We start from the raw sequence: 15,589 nt of genomic DNA on the forward strand, positions 1-15,589 counted from the left end.
CACAAGTTATCCCTCGTGCGAGCGATGTATGGGTTTTTTTTTTTGTAACGACTCAGCTAAAAAAATTATCGAAAAATCCGATTTTTTGAATTATAGTTTTGTTTTTGCTAAGCATTGGGTAGCACAGAATATCCATCTCGAGTCTGATAATATTTATATTATCTATCTTTAATAAATAAAATTGTATTTAAAAGAAGAAAAAGTCACGTTGACAGACTGGAAGTTAATACACAACCCCCGTTGTTGGGTCAAATTTTGGTAGCACCAGAGAACGTTGTACAGTTCGGGTCATACTGAGAATTCCTCACACATAATATCTACAAATTTGGTCAACTACCCACATTCGATCTCCTCATTTCTGCCAAAGATCGTATCAAGAAAGGTGCTTTTTGCTGTCTCTTTTACTTCTCAGTATGGCCATCCTCATAGATTCAAATTGTTGTAAATTTGTTTCCCCAAGTGCTTTTAGTTTACACTTGCTTGTTTCATTTTCTGTCACCTAATTATTTGTTGTAAAAAGAAAAGGCTATCCTAGTTGCTGTTGATTTTGTTTTTCTCGATTTCGTTGATCATCTTTTTCTTTCCTTTTCCGTTTTCTTTCTGTATTTTTTGGTTTGATCTGTTGTTCTTATTGGATGCAAATAATGGTCGAATTTTTTAATTTGACTACTTGTGATCATGATCTGAACTTCCTTTGTTAATGGATTTGAGGCATATAATTGCTTGAGTATACCATTGTTTTTGGTTGGTTTTTTCTTTAAATTATGGACATCCATCAAGATGGTGTGATAGTGAAATTTATATTTATTTTTAATTTTCTTTAATGTTTTTTTGAGGATAGTGATCTGAACAGTTGTCAGTTTCCAAAGCTTGCTATCTTTATTCTCTTCTAGGGCAGTGAATTGTTATTTTGATCAATTGAATGTTCAACTTTCTAAATGTGCCGGTGCAGGTTAAAAGCTCTAATTCGGCATTATTTTTAGCTCCTGTGAATTGGGAAAATGGCTGGTGAGTGGCACTGTGAAAAAAGAACTCTTTCTAAGTATGAATCTTTTCCGAGAGAGAACGAGAATGTGTCCGAGACTGGGTGTCTTTCAATCATTGTTCTGGGTGCCTCTGGTGATCTTGCTAAAAAGAAGACATTTCCTGCACTCTTTAACCTTTACCGGCAGGTAACTGTTGGTTATGCTTATTCCATAAATATGTTTACTCCTTGCATGGTTTGGTATTTTCTTTTTTGAACAAAATATGCCTTTTTGAACAAAATATGCCTTAAATTAGTGACAGATATATTCCTTTTATCTTCACCTCAGATAGTGTAATAAAAAATACGTTGGTGTTTGGTTAAATTTTTTTCCCACTCAAGGTGATTTTGTACTTAACTGGAATATTCAGGGATTTTTGCAATCGAATGAAGTTCACATTTTTGGCTATGCAAGGACCATGATCTCTGATGGAGAATTAAGAGATCGAATTCAAGGGTATGAATGAATGATGTCTGTATTAATTACTGAAGGAGATACTTTCTGGTTTGTTGGGATGTATACTTGGCAAGTCTGAAGCTGAAGGCTGAAAATCATGCACTATTTCGCCTGATTGGAGTTATTGATAATTCTACTATAAACATTTATTTGTCTTGTTCCTGTTTGTAAATTATTCTGCTTCGGATAAACATACCTTTTTCTATAGATATCTTCCTAGAGGAAAAGAAAGAACAGAAGACGTTTCAAACTTTCTGCAGTTGGTAAGTGGCCGCTGGTTACCACATATTTGTGTTCAAATCCTTGAAATATGTATTATTAGCACATGCGAATCTTTGTTTGACATTGTAGATTAAATATGTGAGTGGCTCCTATGAAGCTCCAGAAGGCTTTCAAGCATTAGATAAAGCTATATCCGAGCACGAAATATCAAAAAACAGTACGGATGGATCATCTAGGAGGCTTTTCTATTTTGCACTTCCTCCATCTGTATATCCACCAGTCTGTAAAATGATCAAGAACTATGCCATGAATAAGTGTAAGCATATTTTAGCGTAAAGTAGTTTGATTTAGAGTGTTACATTGAATGACGTGGGCTACCTATGTGATTTGTGCTAACATCAGTACAAGTTTAGGCGACGTCTTAATATTTTGATTCATGTACAATATTAAGTACAAATTCATGTCATTCCTCAATATATATTTATTTTCAGCTGATCTTGGCGGATGGACTCGCATTGTTGTTGAGAAGCCATTTGGAAAGGATTTGGCATCAGCCGAGGAACTGAGCTCCCAGATTGGAGAATTATTTGAGGAACCACAAATTTATCGTATTGATCATTATTTGGGAAAAGAACTGGTGCAAAATTTGGTAATTTATTACTTAAAGTATCTGATGTTATTATCACCCAGTTACTCAGTGCACATATACTGTATTACCAAAAGGGAAACATTTACTTCCACTTGTCTTCTAAATCTTTGCAGCTGGTGCTTCGTTTTGCGAATCGTTTATTTTTACCTCTTTGGAATCGTGACAACATAGCTAATGTTCAGGTCAGTGTTTTAGACAAGATGTTTGGAATTTTTTGTAATCATTCCTTATTTACATAGATTACAATTTCACTTTTGTTGCTGCAGATAGTGTTTAGAGAAGATTTCGGAACTGAGGGTCGTGGTGGATATTTTGATCAGTATGGGTATGCTTTGCGATTCTGAGTGCTTTAATCACGAAATTAAATTTTGATAAATGTGTCTTTTGTTATTAGTTGCAATATGGTTGTATATTTTATGCATTATTCTTTCAGTTTGTACCCGCATCCAAAAAACGACTAACTTGTGTTTGTTGCTTCTTTTGCTCATTTGAACTTGGCAGCATAATCCGTGACATTATTCAGAACCACCTATTGCAGGTGAGTCTTGTCAATACAGATCGAATCCTTCTTGAGTACTAATTCTTTGTAAAATTCCAATTTTCTTTTCTAAATTGTTGATCTCAAATGTGCCATTGTGTTTTTCTCATGTAATAACGTCTGCCATTTTATGAAATCTCACTTGATATTGCATTTGCATTGATAAGATAGAAAATTTTACTGGTGTGGCTGATTTTTAATTATTTTTAAGGTTCTTTGCCTTGTTGCCATGGAGAAACCTATTTCCATGAAGCCTGAGCATATACGAGATGAGAAAGTGAAGGTATGTAGCGGTTATTGTTTGCTCATGCAAGATGCCTTGTATTCTTCCATTATTTTGCTCGACTCCCCTAAGCTTTCTACACAAAGAAGAATCATCAAGACACTATTTTAGTTTTTTGTTCTTGAACCTCAATTTGGTGAGTCCTTTCAGTATCACTTATCTGGAACTTAGGTTCTTCAATCTGTTGTTCCGATCAAAGATGAAGAGGTGGTGCTTGGACAATATGAAGGCTATAAGGATGATCGAACAGTTCCGGACAACTCAAATACTCCTACTTTTGCTACAGTCGTTCTACATATTCACAATGAAAGATGGGAAGGTGCGGCGGAGAGTTATTGTTTGACATCTTTCACTTCTTTTGTATGATTAGAAAGTCACAACATTAATTTGGATCTCTTGTACAATGACTCACTGTAGGCGTTCCCTTTATACTAAAGGCTGGGAAAGCTTTAAATTCAAGAAAAGCGGAGATACGGGTTCAATTCAAGGACGTTCCAGGGGACATATTTAAGTGCAAGTACTTGAACTCATACTCCCAACCGAACACCATCTTCTGTTCGCATAAGCCTGATGGAAAACTTTAATTGTTATAGGTCAAAAGCAAGGAAGGAATGAATTTGTAATTCGCCTACAACCTTCTGAGGCCATATACATGAAACTAACAGTAAGTGTAACTTGATATTGAGTTTCATGGAACCCTCGCTGAATCATGCTTTTTGTTTTTTCTTGTCTAGGTGAAGCAGCCTGGGTTGGAAATGTCTACTGCTCAGAGCGAATTAGACTTGTCCTATAACCAGCGGTACCAAGGGGTTGTCATTCCCGAGGCTTATGAACGTCTGATACTTGACACGTATGGTTAAATAAGATGAACGCTATGAAAATTCTGAGAGAAATTGAACACCTTGTTTTTTGTTTTTGTTTTTTTTAATTCGGTTAAATGATAACCAGGCACGTGTTTATGTTTTACAGAATCAAAGGTGATCAACAGCATTTTGTACGCAGAGACGAGCTGAAGGTAACAATAAACTAGTTCTCCTAACTTTTTGGCACCACCATATTGAGAAATGAGAACTCTTGTTCGTCTTCAGGCTGCTTGGGAGATTTTTACGCCCCTTCTGCATCGAGTAGATGATGGAAAGATCAAGTCCCTTCCATACAAGCCCGGGAGCAGAGGCCCCTCAGAAGCAGACGAGCTGCTAGAAAAGGCAGGCTATGTGCAAACACATGGTTATATATGGATTCCCCCAACCTTGTAACCAAGTTTCCAAGCACAACCGGTGAGCATCAGATTTTGGGGTCCTTATCGGTTCACTGTGGAATGTATCTGTAATGTGTTATTATGTGTGTTTTGGCGCTTTTTACTTGTTGAATTGAGTAATATACAAAGCTCGGCGTAGCTGTACTCAAATGTAATAAAGGTTTTTCCCCCTGAAATGCAATATAATGGGAAGCTTGATGAACGCATTGTTATGTATGCTAAGTTTGCATTAGCATGAGTGTCACATTCATTCAAATCAAGAGCACGAGTTTTGTCACCTCAACCACCTCGAAGCTCCAATCGTCAGGTTTATTAACTTTTAAGTTGCAGGATCTCACGTAGTATCTGCAAATATCTTTCTTCTTTCGTGGGCATATTTTAAACCATTTTTGAAGATAATGATACTGTTAATATATTCGTAATAATCGTGCCCGGCAACTCTCATCTGTCCGAGAAATGCCAAGCAAATATACCTCGATGAGCCAAGACCGTCCGTTGGAGAAAATCCCTCCCAAGTAACATCGTTTTCGCGTCAATTAATGGATATGCCAATGTGAGTAGATAATCATTCGCATCGTTTGTCACTAGTAAAATCTTTATATTTATTTTAATACGATTTCATTCGAAAAACCAAGAAAAAAGCTTTTGCTTAAGAAAGCTAGTAAAAAGCAATTCAAAATTCTCATTCAACAGTACCATCTAAATTTTATGGAATATCCCATGAATTTAATGCATCGTCGATGTCTTACCCATTATGCTTTGAAGTAAGTTCAATTCCATTTTCTCTGTAGATATCTTTCATCAAAGTTCAAAGACGGGAAAAAAAGCTCTCTATTTACGCGAATTGTCCTCTGCACAAGAACACCGCATGTTCCACTTTCTAATGCCACATAGTTATTTTCTTTAGAATGGAGCATATCTTGTTCCAGTCAAACTTCCAACATGGAGCTTCTCTCGATAACGATCAGTAATATGGAGCTGATTGAAGTATGGTAATCCATTACTTCTAAACATGTACCAGAGCTTGGGTTCTAATCAAGCAACAAACATGGCTCATTACAATCACATTCCATCACCAACAAATTGAATCACAAAGCAGTGCGTAAGTTCCACGTAAGACACGGTTTGAAAACTCGTGCCTAAATGAGCATCTCACTCATTTAAAGATTAACGAAAGACACTAATTTTTGCATTTAATTGTTATTTCTCGTTTCCGTGTCCAAGATATCTGAAGCACCAACTTCAGGCACAGATGTCATCTATCATCTTTCTTCACCATCAAACCAACCAACAGCCAATCAGGGCAACCGTTTAACATATCTCCATTGGCAACGGTTTCAAAATGGCGTCCGACTTTATTATACACTTGGCTTTTCTTGCTTCATAAGATGAATGAATTCACCAAATACTGAGCAAGAATAAGTTAATTAGCACAAGATACATGCAAAATTGGAAAGAAAAAAAAACAATTCAAGGAAAAGCATTACTACAGCAGAATATATATGTCCATCAACAAACGATAACCTGGCAAAGTCAAAAAGATCAGACTCAAACAAGACATTGCCATTGATTGATCTTTTTTAAGTCATTCAAGCATCCCAGCCCCAGAAAAGGGGCAGGGATGACGACAGAGCTAAATGCACTTAGAGTGGTCATGTATAACATCATGGAAAATGTAACAAATGGTTTTTGTAAAACTTATAAAGGATGTAAAATCTGCAGTCAGGTGTGGGATGGCATATATCAGCATGGCATACCCGTTACAAAATGATTAACAAATGATTGCTTTTAGAATTTACACAACCATCAATGCAAGCATGCATAATTTAAAATTAGTTTAAAAGAAATAAAGAAATACCAAGATCTGAATCATGGGGCCCAGGAGAAGCTTCAGGGTGGTATTGAAGTGACATAAGCTTTTGCTGAGAAAATGCGAGCCCAGCACAGCTTCCATCATTGAGATTGACATGAGTTACCTCCACGCCCTCAGGAAGTGACTCAGGGTCCACGGCATAGTTGTGATTCTACAGAACACAAAAACATTAGAAGACATGATGAAGCATAAATTGGTCATGGATGCGTTCGAGTCCCCCAAAAGGAAAGAGAGAGAATGCAAAAAAGAGCGAGTTCAAGGTCCAATATCACTCGTAATATTTTAGTAAAGACTACATAGATTCTGAAAAATATCTCGTAAGTGAACTAACCTGGGCACTGATCTCAACACGGCCATTTCGAAGATTCCGGACAGGATGATTTCCTCCATGGTGACCAAACTTCATCTTGAAGGTTTTACCCCCCAATGCTTGACCAAGCAACTGGTGACCCATGCAAATGCCAAAAACAGGAACTTTTCCAATTATTTCCTTGACGGTTTCAACAGCATAAGGAACTGCAGATGGGTCTCCTGGACCGTTACTAAAAAGGACTCCATCTGGTTTCATCTTCAGGGTTTCAGATGCAGGCCATGCTGAAGGAACCACTGTGATTTGACAACCATAGGACGCTAGGCGCCTAAGTATATTATGCTTGATGCCAAAATCATATGCAACAACCTTCATTAAAAATGAACATGATCGGTTACTGTGTCATTAGAATACATTTTCTTTGAAACAAATACGCAGTCAACACGGGATACTAACTCGAAAAGTTTCTTGATTCCTTTGGTTGAAATCCCACTCTAGATCTGTTTTATCAACCCATTCATAAGGCTCCTTACAGGAGACACCACTAATCAAATCCACGCCTGTATAATTGTATCATAAGCCTCAGCATATTAAATCATGCCATAATTATCTGAAATCATCCAATAATTCGCAAGTCAACTAAATTACCAACTATATCCCACGTTCGAGACATTTCCAGGAGTTCTTCATCAGTATAAGATTTTTCTGTACTCAAAACACCAATAAGGCTGCCATCTTGCCTCAATCTACGGGTAATTGCACGAGTGTCAACATCATCTGTAGTACAACACAAGAAAATCGTAAAAAAGAATGATGCCATACAAGGCCTATCACCAGCAACTCAACCTTGTGAAAATATTAACTAACATATTCCCATAATGTTCCTGGATGCAAAATAATCTTCGAGTGCCTCAGTGCATCTCCAGTTTGAGGTGCTGAAGTTTGTTGTACATCAAATACAAAAGAACAAAACATGCAAGGTTAGAAGATAAAAAAAAAAGCAACGAGTAAAAGACCAAATAGGATAAATGCGCATTGAAGATCAAAGCTTAGTATAAAAAAATTTCATGATTAATCAAAAGAAGTATAAGGGGCAACCTGATACTCAAACTTCTGATAATCAGTCCTCCTAGAAAGCATTTTCTTGATTCTTCATCATCTGTCAATAAAGTCCCAATTATTCAGAACAAACCATTTCAAAGCATAGTTTTGTCAAGGTTTAAAACAAGATATCCACTGACCAAAATTGACACCAGTGTTGCCAATATGTGGATTAGTCATCAGAACAAATTGACCAGCATAACTGGGATCTGTAAGGATTTCTTGATACCTGCAATGTGTGAAAAAAGTTATATTGCTGCAAAAATACACAACAGATGATAATTATTAATCTGTTCAAACAAAATCTCATGTCAGTTCAGAAATGTTAAAAGGATGAGAAAGGGCCAGAACTGACAAATTCCCATAGCAAGAATAAACAGACATAGAAACAGCAGGGAAAAACAACTCTCCAAGACACGCAGATTAAGTCAACTTTACAAGATAATGGGCAACGAATAAGAGTAACAAACAACTGAAATTACTGAGATCCTACAATTACAAAAAAATAGAAGATGTTTGAACATCGGCACAGACCAGATAAGATTTTAATTACCAAATATTATAACCAATAATATAGACAAATATTAGTATAAAACTAATCAAGAAATGATAATCGCCTGAGGCCTGTCATTGACCCTCTTCATGGTAAATGAAAACTCAGATAACCATGAATAGCAACAGCAGCAACAACACTTAAAGCACTGATATATTTACCCTGTTAATGACGTATTAAAGACGACTTCACCAACTTGGGTTCCAGAAGCACCGAACGACTTCGCCGGCCATATCGAACCATCCTCCAGCACCAGCCTTGCATCTGCCACCTTCCACGGTCTCTCCCCAGATCCTAAATGCAATTCAATAACAAATCATACTCGCTTAGTAGATATACATAATATTTACAGGTATCCAAAGTAAAGAAGATAATTTCACCACTCGGAATATTTTCAACGATTACTACATGAATTTCGCCCCGAAACACACACAGCATATAAAATTCATACATACCAGTAGGTGAAATTCTGGGGTTAGATAAATTAACGGAGTGGCAACTGACAGTAAAGGTTCCAACTTTTGGCGAATGCAGGAGATGAGATTTATAGCACAACAGAAACTGAATAGCCGCCATTGCCAGTACACAATGCCTCTGCTACAAAAGTAAAAAGGGCGAGATCGATACCATGAGTACAGACACTTAAGACTTCGATCACACAATAGGAGCATAATTCACACTAGAACTTCCAATTTCAAAATAAAAAAATACTGTAAGATCAAATACCGACTAGGAGATTACTACAGAAATGAGGTGAGAGCGGTGTTCGACGATGCAGAGGACCGAGAAGGCTGAGCTACAGGTCTGTGGAAGACAAAACCTACGAGCAGGTGAACTAAATGGGCTGGATTCAGTTTTATTTTGAAGAATTATATGATCCAAAGATAATTGTATCCAACCCAAAATATACAACATAAATAAATATCTTTAGTATAAAATTATAAATAATTATATTCATGATTATTTTTATTATTTGTAATTTAATTATTTTTTAGATGGTATGTATTTGTGTGTTATTTTTTTAAATAATGATATAATTATATATTTATAGTTTGCAGATACAATATATACGTGAGTTTTTAAAATTTGAAAAACTTACTGGTGTGATAGTTATTGTTAAATTATAAATTTACTTTTATTTTAAAAAACCTATGTTGACTATTTATTGGTGATTAGTATAATAACGTAATCATAATAAACCACTTAAAATTTAGTATAAGATAATAATTAATAGATCTTTAAAAGATGTTTAATTTCAAATTAGCAAAGAGTAATATATATTTTTTTAATAGAAAATATTAGAGCTCGAAGAATTAGGATATTGATGAGGTTGTAGTTTATTAGGAGTGAAAATATATATATTTCACAACACAAAAAATCCCCTCTGATTTCTCCCACCACGCGTCTCTCTCTCTCTCTCTCTCTCTCTCTCTCTCTCTCTCAATCTTCTAGTTTTACTTGATCCTGTTCGGCTGTTCCCTTCCCATATTTGGTTTGGTCTCTCTGTTACAATCCCGATTTATACAGGACACTTAATGCTTACACACACGTTTATGAACAATAATTCATCAAACTATTTCCCCGAAACTGCATTATTGTGTGATCTGGAGGAGCCATTTGTTTGCTGTTATTGTAGGGAACAGGCTCAGGTTCCAATCATTGTCGCCGCATCTCTATCCGATTCAGATTTCCTTTTTAAAAATCTCTTCTTTATAATAATCCGGTGCTGTTCGCTGTGTTTTCTATCCGCATAAGCTCTGCTCGGGGCACAAGTTTGTTATTCATTGAACCCTTGTTTTCTTTTCTCGATTTTTTCAATCCTTGCACGTGTATGTTTCTATTGTTAGCATAGGGAAGCTGGGTTATGGAAAGTATCGATTTTTCTGCAGGTGGTTGAATTTTTGGTTTGGAGGAGCCCTTTTGCCTTTGGGGATCTTGGTGTTTTTTTTGTTTGCGAGGATCTTGTGTTTCTTTTAGATATTTTGTATGTAGTTAGTTGTTGAAGCAGCAATGGTGTTGAATCAAGAAGACAATACAGTTCTTGGCGTGAAGTTTGATAATGGGTGTTCCAAGGAGGAATGTTCAGATGTGGTGGGAAAATTTTCTAAATCTGAGAAAGGTTCTGAAGATATTGTTCATGTGTTGCCTAATGATCCCTTTGGTATGGAATTTAGCAAAGGCTTAACCGATGATGCCAACGTCATGGACTTTAATTTTAGTTTGCCTAAGGATCCCTTTGGTATGAATTTTGGTATAGAGACCACGGTTTCCACTTTTAATGATTGGATAGAGGATTTTGGTTTAAAAACTCGTGCCCTTGAGATCAATGAAGAAGGTAATGAGGATGATGATGAAAAATTGATTGGGGAGCTTAATTTAGTGTGGGCAAGCTCTATGCAATTTGAACTAGAGGAAGGTGAGAACGAGAATGTTGATGGGAATGAAACTGATTTGGGGATCCACGCCATGGATGAGTCAACATTTGATGAATGCCATCTGATGGTTGGCAATGCGAAGGAATTGACGTGTTTTGGTTTTGAAAAGTATCAGAAAGAGCATGTGAAAAATTCTTGTAGTGAAGCTGAGGCAGGTGCTCCACCAGATGCTTTGTTCTTCGCCCTTGGTTATCTTGGTGTTTGGGACCTTCTCTCTGTAGAAAGGGTTTGCAAATCTTTGCGTGATGCAGTCCAGGATGACCCTCTTCTTTGGAGGAAAATTCAAATAGATTATCCATTGAGTTTTAAGATCTTCGACGATGTTCTTCTTCGATTAATAAATAGAGCACAAGGTTCTCTTCACAGCTTGAGCCTTATCAATTGCAAAGAGATAACAAATATTGGTCTTAAGCATATACTTGAAAGCAATTTGAGATTGACAAAGGTCAGTTTATTGCACCTGGGATATGTATTCCCGCTCATTTATATGTATTTTCTTTTGTTACCAATCATGTGACCTATTGTTTAGAAGACAGCGAGTTGGCTATTTATATTGATTATTTGGACCATTTTCTGTCAAACTATTATCGGGGATCACATAAGTTCCGTCGTCTCATTTTAACCAAACAATTTTTAATTAACATCATGATGGCACATGTATATTGATGGCTAAGAAGTGGCGGTGTTGATACTCACCGTGACTTGAATTTATTATAGTTTTCTTCCCGAACTATTCTGCATCTCTGGGAGATTCTACAAGATGTTATTGCCACTAATCAATTTTCTGATCTGAGAGTATCCATTTGGAGTTTTTCTCTGACATCTTGTTTCATTTTATCATCCATGTTTTATTGTTAGTAAATGTCACTTGATTTGTATCTTTTCGCGTTGCTTTTACAGTTAAGCGTGCGTGGATGCACCAATCTCAATGTTGACTTAATGTTGCAAGATTTAAGGATCTTCAATTCTCTTGGCATGCCGGGTATTAAGCATCTCAGAATCAGTGATCATTCTGGTATAATGAATCATCACTTAAAAGAATTCAAGCTTTTGTTAGGGGTGGAAAATGAAAAAATGGACGGAAGCTATAAACCAAGATTATACCGTGAAGGAGAGAGGTATCTCTCATTAGATGATGAACGTGCAATTGACATAGAACTGTGCCCAAGATGCCATCAAGTGAGACAAGTCTATGATTGCCCGTTAAAGAGTTGCCAAGCTAAGCCCGACTCCACGCAAGCTTGCAAAGCTTGCATAGCATGTGTTGATCGTTGTATTAAATGTGGATGCTGCTTGGATAATACAGATTATGAAGAGACATTTTACCTGGATTTAATCTGTTTGGACTGTTTGACCCAACTTTTAGATTGCCAGGGTAGAATGAGGTTATTGCCGACACACACTTACTTCGATCGAAAGACAGGTTACCATATTGTCTTCTGTGGCTGAATAAACTCTCTCGGGGTTATTCTCGCAGGTGGTTGAGTTCTAATTCAGCCTAGGCTTTGTACCCAATGATATAGCACTCAATGAATCAGTACAACTTCGTGTAACCATTTGTTCCAACACTTTGCATGAAAGTTTTCACATCAAATTGGAAAGCGTAGGTTTGTTGAGATAGGATGACTTACATGCACATTAAGGTGGTGTTGGATTGGGTATTGGCGAACTTCCGCTTAAGCACATGCTTGTGTATGGTTACATTGAGTTGCTTAAACTGGAAAATGAGTGGCCAAGTATAGAGGAAATGGAATGGCCATTGTTGTGACGATGTGTGAATGTTTGTTTGAAGGTGTTTGGGCTTGAGCTTATGCTGCAAAAAAGTTTCTTGTACTGGAAGTGTACCACCCTTTTTATGTCGTGTATTTGACTCAGTAAATACAATCTTGTCATGTGGTTGTCGCTCTCAACTAGTTTGAGATAAAACGACTCAGGATGACAACGAGTCTTGTCGTCGTCGAGGTGATTAGACAGCAAATCGATACGCGTTGGCTACCACTCGGAAAAAATTTCTGTGTATATGTTTCTGAAAATGCATCTTATTTGTTCAGAATTTTGAACCCGGTAGTCCTTCTGCCATGGAAGCAAATGATTGGGTTTCTGCATTTGTTGGGGATGGATTGCAAGCTTTCTTGGTCCTGGAATGCAGGCCAATGTCATTCTATATGTTGGCTGTAACAACTTTTATATTATTGTAATTAAGGTTAGTTTTGTGTGCATAATTTTGGTTTTTTATTTCATGGTATTTGATGATTTGAAATGAATTTAATTGTTTTATTTGCTCTAATTACAACCTCCTTAGTTGATTTTCTTGTCTATGATGAAGATTTAAATTTGTATCTTTTATATATTATTATATTTTTTAGCTGGAGAGGGTCATCAACTTTAAATTTGTATTTCAAGTTTTGTTTTCGATGGTAAAGATTTTTCTCTTGTGAAATTCTAGCATTGAGGCAATTTTATTAAATTGATTTTGAATAAGAAAATTAGGTTCATGAAGTTTTATTAATTGCATAACTGGATTTACGCATAAAAAATTTCGTCTTTTCCCTAATTGATTTAAGTTTAATTTGATATTTTAGCTGTTTATTTATTGTTGTTTTAGATTGATTATTAAAAATAATTTTTTGGCGAAAATTTCAGATATCAGCTGGAAAATCTGATTCTTGTGAAGGATGCCCTAACCAGGAGGCTTCCGCTACTGCTCTGAAAGGACCCTACCTAGGTCTTTTTTCAATGGATTCTAAATAATAGCTTCGAGTTCCTGCCTTTTTTGTGTAAGTTGTAATATCTAATTTCTTCTACCGGATTGTTGGTACTAGTTTTCTTTTAATAGTGGTGCCATTAAAATCAATGCCTAATTTTTCCCGTAATCATACCAATGCTAAAATGTAAAAAAGCCAATGCCTATTGTATTGTGTTCTTACTGGTTAGTTATATATGCCTGGAGTTATCGAATCTGTGCTTTTAATTTACTCTTGACATTGTATCTGCAGACTTGGTTTTTATAGCTGAAATAATGGCTACAGTAAAACACAAAATTCTGGTGTTATCCGGCAAGGGTGGAGTTGGGAAGAGTACATTATCAGCTCAACTTTCTTTCGCCTTAGCAGCTAAGTATTATCGGGTAGGTCTTCTTGATATTGATATTTGTGGTCCAAGCACCCCGAAGATGTTCGGTCTTGAAGGGCAACAGATTCATCAGAGTAAACTTGGTTGGTCTCCTGTTTATGTTGAGTCTAACCTTGGGGTCATGCCTGTCGGTTTCATGCTCCCCGACCCTGATAAGGCTGTCGTATGGAGAGGGCCGCGAAAGAATGGACTCATAAAGCAATTCCTGAAGGATGTGTACTGGGGTGAGCTTGATTTTCTTGTAGTCGATGCACCACCTGGGACCTCAGATGAGCATATTTCGTTGTCCGAGGCAACTGGAATAGATGGTGCTATTATAGTGACCACTCCACAACAGGTATCTCTCATAGATGTGAGGAAAGAAGTCAGCTTCTGCAGAAAAGTCGAGTTACCAATTCTTGGAGTCGTGGAGAATATGAGTGGTTTGTGTCAACCATTGTTGGATTTCGAGTTGACAGATGCTGGCGAGCAACAAGACATGACTGAGTGGGCTATTGTGTACACTTGAAGAAGGCACCAGAAATGCTGAATTTGTTCGCACTTAGTGAAGTTTTCGACCTGGTGGTGGCGCAGAGATGTGTGGAGATATGGGGGTTCCCTTTCTTGGAAAGGTTCCTTTGGACTCTCAGCTGTGTAAAGCGTCAGAGGAAGGAAGATCTTGCTTTGACGATGGTAAATGTCAAGTGCGTGCTCCTGCCTTGAAGGCGGTTGTGGAGAAGGTGGTGTCGGAGTTGGAGGTATCGAGAATGGAGGATGTAGCGTAAATGTGCGCTGTGCGATATTATCAGTTGCGTACATGATTAAATTTTTTATTTTTATTTTTCAAAATATTTAATATATTCAGTAAAGGTTCTGTCAAAAAATTATGCTTCATTTATGTCCCCAAGTTGAGTAATTGCATGTAATTGATCTATTAGTATGAAATTAGTTTCTTGGACAATGGCTGGTGGAGTAAACTCATGAAAACACGTAATTTTCTAGTGAAGATCGGCCTCCGCGCCGCCCGCGGGGCCAACTCCCATCTGTAGCTTTAATTGAAGGTGTGCCCGCCGGTGGGTTTGCCGTGTACAATAGCATTACGAAATGAGAACCGTTGCTTTTGTTTCATGGTTTTTTACTAGTAAAGTTTGTTTGATTGTATTTTTGAAAAATTAATTAGTGAAGAAGATTAAGCTACGAAACTAAATTTAACATTGACAATTAAGTTGGTGAGCATAGAACTGTGATTAATGTTACAACGAACATTTCTTTTTTATTTGTATAGTGTATGATGTTAAATCTGAATGAATTAAAACACCGATGCTCCGTCTAACACCATGATTCGAAGCTTAGGACAAAGTGTAGACCTAACCTTAAAAAAAATCCGAATCAAGACTAGAGTAGAAGGATCGTGTTACTTTAAGCTGAAATTGAAGAAGACAGGACTGTGTAGTGTAGTGTAATACATGGTTTTTGAGAGGATCAAATACATCATTTATTTTTCATTTCATCACTACAAAGTATACATGCTGTTTTTTCACGTACCCTTGTGCTTCAAAATCGCAGCTAAAAATGACAACCATATGCGACAAACTTTGCAAGAGGTAACTTGTGAATTAAATTACTTTTTTTTAAAATGATAGCTGAACAATATTGTCTGACTACTGAGATTAAACATTGATGCGTTCTTTAATGACAATGTGTTGAAAAAGAAAGGAAAGGAAATGCATGCATGTGGATCACATCACTAGTATATATAGGCTAAAATCCAAAGC

The 15,589-nt window shown here is 36.8% G+C and overlaps 3 protein-coding genes and 1 pseudogene across 10 annotated transcripts; 3 read left to right on the forward strand and 1 right to left on the reverse strand.

Annotated features, from left to right (window-relative positions):
* The first annotated feature begins 222 nt into the window (after nucleotides 1-222).
* LOC140974488 (glucose-6-phosphate 1-dehydrogenase, cytoplasmic isoform) lies at nucleotides 223-4,637 on the forward strand. 2 transcript variants are annotated; one of them, XM_073437964.1, is made up of 16 exons: nucleotides 223-411; nucleotides 953-1,172; nucleotides 1,396-1,481; nucleotides 1,690-1,744; nucleotides 1,833-2,019; nucleotides 2,195-2,352; nucleotides 2,466-2,534; nucleotides 2,619-2,677; nucleotides 2,854-2,890; nucleotides 3,102-3,173; nucleotides 3,345-3,492; nucleotides 3,591-3,686; nucleotides 3,767-3,837; nucleotides 3,908-4,023; nucleotides 4,143-4,188; nucleotides 4,262-4,637. In XM_073437964.1, exons 2-16 carry the CDS (start codon nucleotides 1,002-1,004, stop codon nucleotides 4,427-4,429), a joined length of 1,539 nt encoding a protein of 512 aa, XP_073294065.1. In that variant the 5' UTR covers nucleotides 223-411; nucleotides 953-1,001; the 3' UTR covers nucleotides 4,430-4,637. The 2 variants fall into 2 exon arrangements, with proteins under 2 accessions (XP_073294065.1, XP_073294064.1); XM_073437963.1 differs by having other exon boundaries at nucleotides 223-382.
* A 773-nt stretch (nucleotides 4,638-5,410) lies between these two features.
* On the reverse strand, nucleotides 5,411-9,123 carry LOC140974490 (carbamoyl phosphate synthase small chain, chloroplastic). 7 transcript variants are annotated; one of them, XM_073437970.1, is made up of 11 exons: nucleotides 9,013-9,123; nucleotides 8,724-8,865; nucleotides 8,430-8,562; nucleotides 7,856-7,944; nucleotides 7,713-7,773; nucleotides 7,482-7,549; nucleotides 7,263-7,391; nucleotides 7,071-7,174; nucleotides 6,636-6,983; nucleotides 6,290-6,455; nucleotides 5,411-5,839 (listed from the first exon to the last, which is right to left on the reverse strand). In XM_073437970.1, the coding sequence occupies exons 2-11, from the start codon at nucleotides 8,842-8,844 to the stop codon at nucleotides 5,790-5,792; spliced, it is 1,269 nt and encodes a 422-aa protein (XP_073294071.1). In that variant the 5' UTR covers nucleotides 8,845-8,865; nucleotides 9,013-9,123; the 3' UTR covers nucleotides 5,411-5,789. The 7 variants fall into 7 exon arrangements, with proteins under 7 accessions (XP_073294071.1, XP_073294070.1, XP_073294069.1 ...); XM_073437969.1 differs by having other exon boundaries at nucleotides 9,010-9,123; XM_073437968.1 differs by having other exon boundaries at nucleotides 8,724-8,862; nucleotides 8,999-9,123.
* LOC140972668 (F-box protein SKIP14-like) lies at nucleotides 9,041-12,152 on the forward strand. Its single transcript, XM_073435043.1, has 5 exons — nucleotides 9,041-9,098; nucleotides 9,796-9,917; nucleotides 10,158-10,217; nucleotides 10,261-11,148; nucleotides 11,604-12,152. The coding sequence occupies exons 1-5, from the start codon at nucleotides 9,041-9,043 to the stop codon at nucleotides 12,150-12,152; spliced, it is 1,677 nt and encodes a 558-aa protein (XP_073291144.1).
* Nucleotides 12,153-12,159: 7 nt separating this feature from the next.
* On the forward strand, nucleotides 12,160-14,901 carry LOC140974492 (cytosolic Fe-S cluster assembly factor NBP35-like; annotated as a pseudogene).
* Nucleotides 14,902-15,589: the final 688 nt, after the last annotated feature.

Source organism: Primulina huaijiensis, chromosome 3, assembly GCF_012295235.1.
Source record: "Primulina huaijiensis isolate GDHJ02 chromosome 3, ASM1229523v2, whole genome shotgun sequence".
NCBI lineage: Eukaryota > Viridiplantae > Streptophyta > Magnoliopsida > Lamiales > Gesneriaceae > Primulina > Primulina huaijiensis.

What these genes read in the sequence shown, in the direction of transcription:
- LOC140974488 (XM_073437964.1), top strand. Translation starts at nt 1,002, where the DNA reads ATGGCTGGTGAGTGGCACTGTGAAAAAAGAACTCTTTCTAAGTATGAA. An exon ending in TTTCAAACTTTCTGCAGTTG is followed by an intron (nt 1,745 to 1,832) that starts GTAAGTGGCCGC and finishes TTGACATTGTAG; the next exon opens with ATTAAATATGTGAGTGGCTC. An exon ending in TACGAGATGAGAAAGTGAAG is followed by an intron (nt 3,174 to 3,344) that starts GTATGTAGCGGT and finishes TCTGGAACTTAG; the next exon opens with GTTCTTCAATCTGTTGTTCC.
- LOC140972668 (XM_073435043.1), top strand. Translation starts at nt 9,041, where the DNA reads ATGCAGAGGACCGAGAAGGCTGAGCTACAGGTCTGTGGAAGACAAAAC. An exon ending in AAGACAAAACCTACGAGCAG is followed by an intron (nt 9,099 to 9,795) that starts GTGAACTAAATG and finishes CGATTTATACAG; the next exon opens with GACACTTAATGCTTACACAC. An exon ending in ATTGTAGGGAACAGGCTCAG is followed by an intron (nt 9,918 to 10,157) that starts GTTCCAATCATT and finishes ATTTTTCTGCAG; the next exon opens with GTGGTTGAATTTTTGGTTTG.
- LOC140974490 (XM_073437970.1), bottom strand. Translation starts at nt 8,844, where the DNA reads ATGGCGGCTATTCAGTTTCTGTTGTGCTATAAATCTCATCTCCTGCAT. An exon ending in TTTAATACGTCATTAACAGG is followed by an intron (nt 7,945 to 8,429) that starts GTAAATATATCA and finishes CACACATTGCAG; the next exon opens with GTATCAAGAAATCCTTACAG. An exon ending in CAGGAACATTATGGGAATAT is followed by an intron (nt 7,392 to 7,481) that starts GTTAGTTAATAT and finishes GTTGTACTACAG; the next exon opens with ATGATGTTGACACTCGTGCA.